Source organism: Macrobrachium rosenbergii, chromosome 5, assembly GCF_040412425.1.
Source record: "Macrobrachium rosenbergii isolate ZJJX-2024 chromosome 5, ASM4041242v1, whole genome shotgun sequence".
In the NCBI taxonomy this organism is placed as follows: Eukaryota; Metazoa; Arthropoda; class Malacostraca; order Decapoda; family Palaemonidae; genus Macrobrachium; species Macrobrachium rosenbergii.
In genome coordinates, this window is record NC_089745.1 from 6,773,473 (window position 1) to 6,787,722 (window position 14,250).

General features: G+C 35.2%; 1 protein-coding gene across 10 annotated transcripts in view; it reads right to left on the minus strand.

Moving 5' to 3' along the window:
- Positions 1-3,563: 3,563 nt before the first annotated feature.
- Positions 3,564-14,250, minus strand: part of LOC136838473 (uncharacterized) — a 606,774-nt gene continuing 596,087 nt past the window's right edge. For 4 of the 10 annotated variants that reach the window (XM_067103429.1, XM_067103432.1, XM_067103428.1 and 1 more), the window contains 2 exons: positions 11,370-11,487; positions 5,119-10,372 (listed from right to left, as the gene is read on the minus strand). In XM_067103429.1, the coding sequence (XP_066959530.1) occupies positions 8,755-10,372; positions 11,370-11,487 (1,736 nt within the window). In that variant the 3' untranslated portion in view covers positions 5,119-8,754. Of the gene's footprint in view, positions 10,373-11,369; positions 11,491-14,250 lie in introns of all 10 variants that reach the window. The other 6 variants (XM_067103427.1, XM_067103435.1, XM_067103425.1 and 3 more) reach the window with 2 other exon arrangements.

A 14,250-nucleotide genomic window follows, 5' to 3' on the forward strand; every position in this document is an offset into this window, starting at 1 on the left:
ATTTCCCCCTTCAATCTGATCAAGCATGTCATAGTGAAGGTGCAAACATCGTTGAACATCAGGATGGTCTTCATCACTTCACTTTAGACCCATCAGGAGTGGTTTTCTTACTTTTTGTATATGGTTATCTACAAGCATAGATTCTGTCACTCTGAAAGAAACTGCATTTTCACTAGTTCCTTAACTGACTGGAGTTGCTGCAGTTTCTTTTGTGGAGTTTATCCTGTAAAAACCCAGAGGATTTTTGGATGTTGCAGTAGCAACAGTTGCAACACCATGCATAACTTCAGTAACTCGTCATTATCAGGGAAAGTGGAACAAGTTTGTCAGTTGGCGCTGCCACAAGGATTACTCTGGTGCCCAGCATCTCTATTCTGGTTATTGTAGATTTTTTCATGTTTCTCTGAATGCAGACAAATTGTCTTTTATCCATTGTGATCTTGCTTTAAGGGATATCTTGGAAAATATTAGTCATTTTGGTCAACCAGTTCTAAGATCCATTGGAGACTCCTAGTTGGGATTTGGCTTCATTGTCGAGGGCCTGGTACAATCCCTCATGAATCTCTCCTAGAATCATCTCAGTTTTATTTAGCTATGAAAACTGTTTTCCTTCTACCTTTGGCCTCTTTGTAGTGTCATTGAGCTTCATCCCTTATCTGGAATGTAACTTGCTTGAAGAATTGGTAATTTGTGACACACTGTGACACTCTCCCGTGTTCCAAATTTTGTCGCCAAAACAGTTCCAGTGCTCCAGATTTAAGTCATTCCTTTTGCTATCCCTGCTTTATGTACTACTTCCTATCCTGATGACAACCTACTTTGTCTGATCAGGGTGATTCCAGGTCATCTGCAATAAAATCAGGAATTCCATTCCACTTGTTCAAGACATTCCTTCCCCAGGGGTTAGAAGAAGAAACAAAATTCAGAGTATGACCTCGTATTTCATCCAGACCCTCGATGGCACAGTCGGTTACAGCAGCAGCTTCGGACTTCGTAGAGGTCTGTGGCGCGGGTTCAAATCCGCAGCCGACTGATCAGAGAGGCGGACACTTTGCTATCCGTGTAGACACCCCGGGATTATGTATGTAATCAACGGATAGGTTTGCTTAAAAAGCAAATGGGTGTTACAGACTAAATACACACAAAACAAAGCCACTACAACATCTTCTAAAAAACATAACAAACATCTCACACGTCTCGAACTCTCGACCTACCCGGCAAGCAACAACTTCGCTGCTGGGAGAAAGGGCGTTGGGTCTGGTATGATACATGTAACATACGCTACCTGTCAGGCAGGGCAGCCGATCGAGACTACGGTTTACCCCAAAGCCAAATCAAAAGTCCTTCAAAAGAAGGCATCGTGCTTACCCCATACAAAAATGGGAAAAAAGCACGTTATAAGAAGAAGAACACCTCGTATTTCATCCATCAGGGGATCGTGAAAGCATACTTGGATGTGTCAGATTATTTTATTGCCATGGAAGGTAACAGCACACCAGTTGCATCCCTTTTCCTTATCTCTGGCCTTTTAAACATATAGTAATTTGTAACTTGCTGCAAAGACTTACAATAGGTGCACAAGCCTGTACTACTTTTTTGTAGTGTAAACATGGCCATTGATGAGGAAAGCAATAATACTGAAAAAGTGTAAAAATTCAAGGATAGATTTGGTGTTCAGAGGCTAGAAAAAAGAATGAGAGCTCAGATATCTAGATGGTTTGGATGCACATAGAGGGATGAAGAATAGTTGGGCAGAAAAACAGTAGATACAGAATTAGCAGGACAAAGACCTTTAGGAAGGCCCAGAAAATTGTGGAGAGAGGAGATAGATGAAGACCAAAGAGATCAGGCAGAAATTACACGAGGCAGATGACATTGGAGAACTGATTTCACATATAATACCATAAATATAATCATCATCATGTTGATGATGATCATTGTAGCTTGCTGCCATTCTTTGAGCAGAAACGTAGAAGTGCCACTCTACCTCTGCCCACATTCATTTTGAGAAGTGTAATTTATGAAAGGCTTGGGTACTTACTTTTTGGGGCCAATTGTCATGGCAGGGCATGTCTTAGCAATAAGGAACGTGCTTTCCGTTATCATCAAGAGCATTGTAAGCGTCTTTCACTCATCTGTGGCTCTGTTATGAGGTTTGACTCTCTGGGGTAACTTTAGTGTCTCATGTTGCTGGTGAGTGCACGTTGTCTCATTCATACTTGTTATTTATTGGATACTTACTAATGTTATGCTTGTCCATCAAAATTCCTGAGCATTGACTTCTGATCTTTTTGTCTTCAGTCGATCACTGCTGTTTTATGGATACTCCGGTGGGGTTGTGGCACCTTTGTCCTTCCACCTGAATGGCCATTCTGGCAAGAATGATTAATGGGGTTGGGTTGTTATGAAACAAAAAAGATGTTTACCACTCAAATATTTTTCTATACAAACCCCTTAATCAGAGCGTCGGGGTTGTTGTGAAACAAAAAAGATGTTTACCACTCAAAATTTTTTTTCCATACAAACCCCTTAATCAGTGTCCTCCCCTCCCTGAAGTCTGGCCTTTGATATCTTGGTACACAGAAAGATTTAGGCAGATGTCATAAGCAGGATTAGGCATGTGTAGTGGAAGCCTGTCAGTCTTGGCTATGACTAAGTGTTATGGGTAATTTTTCTATGAAAAAAAAAGGCAGTACACTGTATATGATGAGTTTATATAAAAAAATGTTTTGAGTAGTGAATACATTGTGATTTTTACAATTTCTGCCATGAGAATTCAAAGCTAACAGTTTCAATTTTTCAGTTACCAGTAGCTGGGAAAGATTTGTATTTATGGTCAATTATTCTTTATTAGGTTATACAGAACAATGGTTTATAATTGCTTACCTACTCTTCTGTTCTTGGTTGAGTAGTTGTTAAGCGTAAACATTGTTATTGAATAACCATCGGCAAAAACCGCAGTTTGTAATCTTATTTAAAATTTAAAAATTAATGTTTAATGTTCAAGCTCCTTTTTAACAAGGTGTAAGTTAATTTACATTTGCTCAGAAATATGTTGGTCTCTTCCTGCCTATAACAGTGTAGTTGGTAAATTTTATTGCAAATTGCAGGATGACCAAAAGAAGGATGTTGTTGGCTTGTAAATTATCCTGTGATATGGACATATAGAATGGTAGGTTAAACTCTGTACACTACATGCATATGTAGAATTTTACCAAAAAATTTTCATCACATTAATTACACTAATTTAAAAGTCAAACCATTCTTCATTAGTTAAGTTATTTAACTTAATGTAGCAGTTTACTAAGCCATTATTCTAGGGTCTAAGGCAGACCCTTTCATTCCTGCTTAAATCTGTATGGTCAGGAATAGGCTTCACATTATCATCTTCCCAAAACCTGTAGTAGTAGTAGTAGTAGTAGTAGTAGTAGTAGAACAGCGAGTATTTTTAGAGTACTGCACTTTTAATGTTATTGCAGTTCATGAGCTTATAATTTCTCTTTTGATATTCTTCAAAATATTGAAAATTTTTAAAAATATGTAGGAAAAAGAAAATGATGTACTGTATTTACTGAATTTATTTAACATCCAATACAAAACGACTTGACTTAGTATTTACACTTATACACTAAGCAATGGTAAAATGGCACTCTTGATGAACATGAAATTTCTTACACTCAGCTCATTCAAAATCACATTTTTCATTCACACATGAAACTTGGCTTTAATTATAAAATAAATATTATGTTGACATACATACTTTCAGGGCTAGGCACAATAATAAAGAATGCGTTTATGCACCAGATTTTTCCCTATGAAGTCATATGAATGAGATGATCTTACATGTAATAATGATTATTCCTACTAAACTGTAATGACAGTAAAACATAATATTGCTTATGTCCAGTGTATTGTTAATACCTGATATGTATACTTTACCAGTGCACTAACACTTGATATGTATACTCTTTAAGTTGTTCAAAAAGTCCTTCAGCAATCTAACTGCACAGTTGCCAAATTAGACAGAAAATATGCCCATATAACTTTGAAAATGGCCTTCATTTTCCCAAAGACAGCTTTCCTTGAGACTTGAGACCAGCCATTTCTTTCATAAATCCCTGTGACTTATAATACAATGTATTCTTGTATTTTCCAAATACAATTGAAAAACAGGCTACATGGTATTTAGTGAAGCAAAAATATTTCATATTTGTGCACTAAGATCCTCTGTTCATGTTAAGCTACATTTAGCTCATATTTGCAAAATTTCCTGTGTAGACTCATTTTTTTTTTAAATAGTCCCAATCATGCTTTAAGGATTTAAAAGTTAGTGATGTGCCTCACCTAAAAGTAACTGCCAGTTTTCCAGAACAGCATCTACTTAATAAAATACTGCTAAACCTCATATCTGTTCCCTTGACATATGTTTAGGATATTGGAAAAAAAGGCTAAACATTTTTTCAGATATTAGAAAAAATGGTTTCATGTCTCTCATTATTCTTTCAGGGAACCACTCCTTATATCTTTAAATAGAAGTTTATAAGCAGCAAAGAAGTTCCAGTTATGAGAAAATAATGGCATTAATTGAAGCTTCATTCTTGTATAATTCACGAGATCGTATGCCAAGTTGTTGCTAAGATTTTATGCAAAATATTTTACAACAAATAGCAAAGTACAATAATTTTCAGGAGAATAGCACAGTAGAATAATTCAAACAGAACATATCAAGATCTCATGTTTTAATTAATTTCTTTGGACTATGGAAAGAAAGCCATGCTACTTTAAACATTTATGAGCAGTCTACTCTGAATTGGCTGGCATTGATAGGGATACCCAAATCCCAGAGCAACATGGGAGTCAGTTGTTAGTTTGTCCAGAGGCACAGTCTATAATTATTGTTTAAGACTACTTTCCCCGTACAGTAATATACGGTAATATCCATAACCCTGGTTGATCAGAAATGTTATCTAGATCCAAGTTACCAGGGTCACTTGTGATGGTCTTGAGGCATCATTTTTGGTGATTTTTAACTTGTCATTTTAACACTTTTAATTTTGTTCTTTTTCTTCTCTCAAAAATACCACACTTCATTCATGCATTCTGCTTTAAAGAAGTCTCAAAGGCCTGGTTACTGAAATGAGAATGGATAAAGTCATCTCAGACCCCCTTATTCCACGGTATGTACTAAATCGCAAACAGTACTCACAATGGATTGTGGTAGGTTAGCTTGGTGGTGGTGGTTTCAGCCTTGGATGTAACCTGACATGCCCACTGATATCAGGCCCCACCAGTGGAGTATGGATAAAGAATTTATCTTACTTTAGCATGACAGACAAATTACTCCATTTCATATGGAAGCTGGGAGGCTGATGCAATTATTTTTAATTAATCCACATTACTACCATAAAATGTTATAAAGGTTCTATTCTGATCCTTAAGACTGAGTGCTTTACTATATACTGTACTTTTATTAAACCTAAAAGGACATTGCAAGGCAATAGTATGTAGTTTATACATGAAATGTGATGAAAAAAAACTTGAAAATTTATGAAACTAAGCTGATTTCTCATTTGTCAAAGTGTGTAATACAGCTAACTTTTGTATCTGTTTGAGGCAAATTCATTATCCCAGATTTTAAATAATATTCTAAACTATCAGAATAGGTGTGTAGGCTTTAAAGTGTAAATTGTCCTTTTGATCTAGTATCAGTCATTTATCTTTGCATAAGTGCTGAATGGACCTTCCCAGCCCAATGCAAAGCCATATGGCCCAAGCTTCATACATCCATCCATTCTTTGCCTACAAATTGTTGGTCTGCTCCTATCTACCATGTATTTGTCAATTGTTTGCTTTATTCATAACTGATGTCTAGGTTATTCTGTTTAAAATCTTTTGTGCTTCTTCCTATCCATGCTTCTACCTGTTCCTAACTGACTATAAATCACCACTATACATTAAGTTTTCCAAATGAAGGTAAACAATTTTGCTGCCATTTCATTTGAATGTATTGTTCAAGTATAGTCCTTCAACTCACTGTGTCTGATTTATGAGTATTTATAAATTAAATATTCAGTACTAGTGTCAAATTTTGCTTGTTTGGGCAATAAACAATCCTCTCATTTGTGCAAGCCATCAGAATATCTGATATGTAGCTTCTGTCCATCAGAATACCTGACATGCAGATTCTGTCCAGTATTTAAGCAGACCTTATTCAGATCATACTGTCAAATCAAAATAACAGTATGCATTCAGCTTGGACAGTCACAAGTCTCCTACTCTTGTCTCACAGATCATGTGAAAATGAGTTGTAACCTACTCTGTAATTTTATATTTCCTTATTTTTTAATGTTAAGGAACCAGATATAATGTACTACCTATAGGCGTATAAAAGCACAGAAGTTCATAATTTTAGCATTTCATATTCAACAGGTCTTTAAATCTGAACATTTCAAGGGAAAAGACATTATTATTGGTAGTATGTAACCCCAACCATTGATATCCATTTAAGAGGCTTGTAACTGCAATTTTCTACTAACACTGGGTACAGGTTGTCCCTAAAATGACTACTCCATTAGAATTATTTTGTTATCGGATTGTTTCTTTTAGACTGTTTGATTGTTACCCTCTATAGTGTGGCAGAATTTTGATAACTATGATTTTATTCCACAGATTTCCTTATTATAACTTCCAATACTTGTATAAAAATGTGTAAACTAATAGTATTTGAAACAGACCAAAGTTTTTTCTCATGCAAATTCTACCCATTTTATTTTTAAAGTTATAGTATTCATTTTTGTAATTAGTGATAATAAGCTTCCTGTTTAAATGATGTGCATTCATTCTGTGACAGTATACCAACATCATGGAAAGAGTGTAGTCCCAGCTTTCTAACAATATTCATATTATATGACAAGTCACTACTGTAAATGTTTTTCTTTTAAATCAGAATATTAGTTTCATCTGAAAATAAAATATTTTATCATAACAAATGTTGCAAAATGAAAGAAGGCTCATTAGAAATGTACCAAGACAGATGTCAGGGATTACTATACATTGGTTTTAAAACACAGAGGTCATGCTTTAAATGCCTGAATAGATAAAAGCAAACAAGTAGTCCCTGTAAAGCTCTCATTACTTGTGCTTAAACTGAAAGCACCTTAAGGAAGCAACATAGTCTCTTAGAACCTTCATTATGATAGAGGTGGCATAAGTTGTCTGCAGTTAGGAAAAAAGTTCTATTTGTGTCATTTAAATTGGCTTATTAAGGGACATCAGTAGTTTGTTATACACCTCAAAATTCAAGACTCCTTGAAAAGGAACCAAAACCTCTATAGAACCAACATTTTTCAGGTAACTTAATAAAATCAGTATTTTTGCTTGCACTTATAGTAGATGTATCACTTTTTTTTCATATGCAAGCAAGATAACCTAAAATAATATCTTATAAATGAAATTTTCTTATACATGAAAACATTGCCTTATCTGGAAAAAATGTTTCCATCAAAACAGACCCACTTAGTGATGAAAAACTTCAAAGCTTATTTCAAATTGTACTAAAAATTAATGTAAATATTTACAAATTATGGCTTTCGAATAACAAATATGGCTTTTCTATATAGGATTCATGTCAATGCGGTTTTTAAATATGCTCTGAATTTAAGGACTACTGTATACAATCTAAATACTGTAATCTGAAAACTTATTCAGGCCTTGCTGGTGATAACATTACTATAGGTTTTGAGGTGCTAACCACGTTGCATTTAGAGTACAGTACATAAAAACATGATTTCTTTTTATACAAGAACAAATCAATTTTTGGTTTTGCAAGCTAAGCTGTATATATACTGGCCGAGGCATGCCACTTACTACCTTTGAAATTAGCCTACTAATGGAAAGGATATCCCAAAGGCTAATATTTTGCCAATTCAAGATATACAGGCAAATCAATATATGCCATTTCACTGATGCTTGCAGTAACCTTTTGAAATCAGTAACATAGATACAATAAAACCTCATTAAAATTTTTTGTCCTAAATTTTCAGATTTGAAAATAATTTTCCCATAAATATTTAAAATTGCAAAAATTTTTTCTCTTTAAATACTGACAGGAAACTCATGCACTTCACAGTTTTACCAATCATCAAATTCACAAAATTAAATGAAAAATACTGTAAAAGCTATCACAGCTATTGAGATTTTTAACAATACATTGAACAACTTAATAATGCAGCTTTTAAGTACAATGGAACAATATAAAAACCATACGAGATTAACGAGTGATAAAGTCAGATTTTAATGCACAGGGGAGTCCAATAGCCTCGACTACTTAAGCTAACTTTAGTACAGTAAATACTTTTATTAAAGCATTACATATTCATAATGTCCTAATTCAATTTCCCACTGGTATTGCAATACATAACTTTGATGAAAAGAATTTTCATAATTTTTTTCTCAATTCTTTCGACACTTAACCTTAAATAAGGTAACACTGCAGCTTAAGAAACTGCTTTGGGTGATGCTGAAAGACGGGAGCAATATTTAAAATGAGCAGCACCTGCCACCATCCATCATACACCTTCTTCACAGACAGTTTTGGCAACCCTTAATAGATTCTTAAAAGAGTAGCTACGCAATAGCAGCCACTTGAAACTGAATACTGTTTTGGGTTTTATAAGGACGGAATAAGACCACTAAAAGATCACACGGGTTAAGGCACAATAACTATGCAATACAGCACTAAAATAACACTAGATATTACTTTTTTCGCACAGCAGAAGCAGGTGGATCATTAGACCTCGTTGCTGTTCCAAGATTAAAGAAACCAAGATGATCCAGGGTTTCGGTGACACGTGCTATTAGTGGCTCTCTATACCTCCAAATTGTTGTGTCCAATATTGTATGATTCTTATATTCTTGTGAACAAGATTTTTTCAAAGAATTTACACAATCTGCTCGATAGTGTTGCAAGTGGGCGTCTTCTGTATCAATGGCAAATGATGAACAACCTCCACCAAGGCATGAAAGAGGAAAGTGGTTATGAAGGGTGAGAACTCTTTCTGGGTCATGGAAACACTTAACATATTGACCTGGTTTGGTGTAGTTATTGGAACGATACACATGCTGCAGCATGTGCATGTAGTGTGGAATTTCTCTGAACCATCCATGGGCATGACGCATAGTATCCATAAAGTACACATTACGTACATTATAGGATGCACGAGGGTCCTTTTTGGTTTTCAATGCTTTTGGTATCACAGTTTCCATTAACGACTTCCATGACAATGAACTTTTTGGCATGATAACTTCATCAGTATCCAGTAGAGCAATATACTTGTAACGATACATGTTTTTGTACAAGCAATCGTTATACGGGATGAGCTCATTTTGCCTCTTGTTAGTAATTTTACTTTTCAAATACATATGCAAGAGTCCAGGTATGTTAGGCTGCTCCCCAGGCAACGTTAACTTTGTAACTTCCACTCGACCTTGTTCTTCATAATAATTCAACACTTTAGTAATGTTGGGGTGAACTTCTAAATCATACAAAAACACTTTGTTGGCTCCAAGGAGGAACAAAAGTTCTAACCACTCTACTAATCGAACACTCAAGTCGTCATGGAGAAAGTCAAGACCTTTAACACAAACTGCGAAGTCTTCTTTCTGCCCCGAAGGTGGTCGATTATTAATTACTCGCAAATTTGTTGTTGCCATATCACATGGTTTTTCCACCAGTGATACAGATTCTGGCACAAGATGGCGGTATCCTGGTGGTATTTGACATGCAACAAGATATGGCTGAAAAAGTCCATTCTTGTAATTTCCCCATTTTTTATACCATATGTACTTGTATTCCCAGACACGAGCAAACACTGGCTCTTTGTGTCCATCAAACCACAGTTGACAGTAAGTTTTAACTTTAGGCTCAAGCCTGTTTATCATACCAAGTATACGAATCACTGGTTTCATGGCAACTAATGTTCTGTTATCATAATAAGCTCCATAAAGGTGGAAAGTTCCATTACTACTTTGTAGTGTTTGCCAATACATGTTATTAAAACTAATATCATAGAGTGAAGGAAACTTGGCGCATGTCTTATTCTTAGATAAAACTTTGCCCTTATATTTTTGCCAGTATCTAACTGGTAAGTTTGGTATTTTTTCCTGGATCTGGGCAGCTAAGTCTTGTTCTGAAAGTACTGGAGATTTATCAACTGATGGCTCCAGCTCCAAAACATTCATTTCCGTTGTTGCATTGGGAGCAGTTTCTGTTGTGACAAGTGGTGGTGCACGAGTTTCAACTATTTTCTGAAGCAACAACCTGCCAGTCATGGTACCTCCATGGCTGAAAGTGGACTCATCCTGGCCAGAAAATCTGCAAAAATAAGAATGGCTTTAGAATTCAAAGGAGTGGTTATTGAAATAAACATCTACATCATAATAATACAGTCATACTCTACTACATGATACTGTACAGTAGTAGTAAAATATTATTATATATGCCCATCTGGTCTGGTTAAGTACATAACTTTCACTCACCGATTGATAATAAAATGTTCAATTTTATTTTCAAAATTGCATTTTGAAGAGATAATCCTTCATTCACAATTGTGCAAAAAACTTGATACAATTTTTCTAACCTAAATGAGATTCCATGTAACATTTTCTTATGCCTTTTGTGAAGATATAATCATTCATTCACTTTTGTGCAAAAACTTTTTTTTACAATTTTTTTAACCTAAACACTATTTCTTCTAACCTATAGCCTTCTTTAAAACTAGATGACAATACCTGTTTGGTTAACATTACCATGAGATCTGGAGTATGCCATGAATTACAATCACCACACTAACTCACAATATGGAAGGAAAGAAAGGCTCAGGTGTCAATTCCAACTAAAGTACAAGGGGAAAACATATAAAAGAATATGATTAAAACTTTATGGTTTTTTGTTTTTGTATTTCCTAAACTCACTCACATTTAAGCAGTGTCTGGCACTGTATTGCAACTAATTTTCAATCTAGTATACTGTAATTTTGCAACCATATTCACGACTAGCAACTCAAAATAGCCAATGATGCCTATTTTCAGCAAATATGCAGATAGAACAAAGAACCTTGATTAAATTTGTAGAAAGTGGTTCTGCAATAAAAAAAATCATGAGTAACTCCCAGTTTCATCTCTGAAGATCATAAATGGAACATGAATCAATGAATATCAGTATTATTACAGGAACAGGCAAAAATCATAACAGACCTTAAGTGTATAAAAAATTACACCCTTGATGTATTTAAAAAATAACTGGATTTACATCTCTATCACATAGATGAATCTTAAAAGTGTAAACAAAGCCACTATTGTCATACACCTACCTAACAACTAGATAGCAAAGGCAACACCACAGGAGCAGTAGGTAGACACCCCTCCTCATGGCCCGTTTAGGGAACCACCGCAGTAGACGTTTGAGTCCTCCCATCATGAATCCACTGCCTTCTGAAATGAGGAAATAAATGTAATCTCTAAAGGTAAAGTGATCATATTCAACTTATTCCCTAATCTCTTCACAATTAATGTATTTATGATTTTTCCACTGATGATAATGAAGACTTTCCACTTTGGTTACCTGCATACAATTCTGTTCCCTAAATTGTTAGTGAAGATTTAACTTCCTAAAATGTTTGTGAAGGCTTCACTTATTCAAGAAGTAAAGGAGAAATAAACAATGAGGAAACATTTTCTACTAATCATAAAGGCTTTGTGCAAAAATAGGATTTTCTCATACTTAACCCCATGGGGGTAGAGCTGTCAGGGCACTTCATGCCTTGTTTCTTTTTATCTTGCTGTCCACTGCATTGACTGTTAAGAGAGGATACTTAAGATGGATACTTTGCCTCACACTGCAAAACATTTGCTCATAAATATTAGCAACTCTGAACATTCTGAGGCTGTTTTACTACCTACTTTAGAGGAAAATCCTCAAGTGCACCAGTAAAAGAAACTATGCACAACACCTAAATTACTCCCATCCATACTCAAAAATGGGAAAGATCTCCATCATTATCACCAGAGTAAACTAAGCCAACAGAATTAATGTTGATGACCATCATCCTGTACAATGCACAACCCAGGATAACCCAATATTCTAGCTCAATGAAGCTGTCATTAGGAATCCTTAATATGTTAAGATCGCTTTGATCCAAGAATTTCAGAAAATAAAACGAAATATCTTCTCATCCATTCTGTAGTGGGACTGTTAGGGGTTGAGGGTTAAATACAAAGAGCTGAAGCTGCTAATTCATGACCAGTCCCTCATAACTGCATAATCTAGAGAATAAATTTGACTAATTCTCCCTGTTCTCATGAATATCAGCTACATGATTGGCAGTGATTCACAAATGGGGAGTCATGGCAGAGGCCTTGATATTCCCCATACCTGTATACCTTCCAGTTTGCATATTTCCCTCTTAGGCAACAGCTCTACAAACTGATTTAATTAAGGGAGAAGGGACACTAGATGATCCTTATATTTACCTCCAAATGATAACTTTTCATATAATGTTATGGCTGGGATAATTTATCTCGACTCCCTATACCATTTCTCCTAGGCAATAGTAAATGTAGACATTCTTTTAGGGGGTGATGTTTTGGTAAATACGAGGGGCATTGTCATAGCATTACTCAGAAAATGAGGCTAATAGGATCTTTTAAAAAAGGAGTACCTACTCATCATCCTTTGTGTCTTCAGTAAACAGCAAAATTCCAGCCACTGCTGTCTGTAGAAAGTAAGGAAAAGGGCAAAAAAATTTATCGCAAAATCCACCTACTACAATAGGAGTAATGCTCTGGCTGAACACTGCCAGCATATCATCTAGGTCTTTAGCTGATAATTTAAAAAATAATCCGGAGCAGTTTTTGAACGGAGGTACGCATCAGTGACAGAGTTTTGGAGGATTACCGAGAAGAATTTAAACATTAAAATGACTATTGCGACTCATTTTTTAAAACCATTAAAAAAAGATTAGGAAAGAATAAGCACCACCATGGTGTTTTCTACTTTTACGGTTAGACTGCAAATGATGTGTGGAGATTAATATTTAATGTCAAGATATTACAAAGAATGTACAAAGATACTCGAAGGAATGTGACAGAAGTTGGATAAATTGTTTCAGCGGTTTTGTTTGGTACAGTACATAATTTCATTTCTTGCCCTCACCTGTTTTAAATATTCTAACAAAATTAAAACGGCTGAGAAAAGCCAACTCCACAAAAACACATTTTACACAAAACTAATATTCCTTACATTATCTTCCAGGATATAACTGACACGATTCCATAAATTCTGAATTCTGCAACACGTCAAGCAAGATGGATTTTACAGAGCACATACCATGCATCAAGGAACCCTTACAACACACACGAAAGGGTTTCTTCATAAAAAAAAAAAAAAACCTTCATTTACCCTTGTTTATCTTGCGGACTTGCCGAACCTGATTGCTTTATTCCCGAAAACATCTCTCCTCCACCCAACCTCATAATTTCGCCTTCCATCCAGCGACCTTCCCCTCATAATTCCATATCCCCTTATTACCGTGCCTCATTTTCTCCACAAAGTTCGGGCATAAATTGCGGGGAGGTCTCGGTTGCATTCGTGCAAATGTCAACGAGACGAAGATTTGTTACTTTACTCCTCTGGATTTAATGATGATGAAACGAAAGAAAGATACCGGAATTGTATACAGTCTGTGTGTGTGTGTATCTATATATATATACACATATATATACTGTATATATATATTTTTTTTTTTCTCGTCATTAAATCTACAGCAGTAAAGTAACATTCTCTCTCTCTCTCTCTTTATATATATATATATATATATATATATATATATATATATATATATATATATATATATATATAGAAATCATCAACACACAATCGTGTGGAATAGAAATAATGGTTCGTCATCGAACAAAAAACAGGGGCAATCCACTGGGCCACACAAGTGGATCGCTTTACTTCCACCTGAGAGACCTGGGTTGATCCAACGTGAGTCAGAAATTTAACAAACTTATATTAGTTGATCTTATATATATATATATAGATATATATATATATATATATATAATATATATAATATATATAGATTCTCTACTGGTAATGGTTCCAGACAAAAACAGGGCAAGTCTCTTACATTCTTTTTGGGATGAATAAGGAACAAACTTACATTAGTTGATCTTCATATACCAAGACAG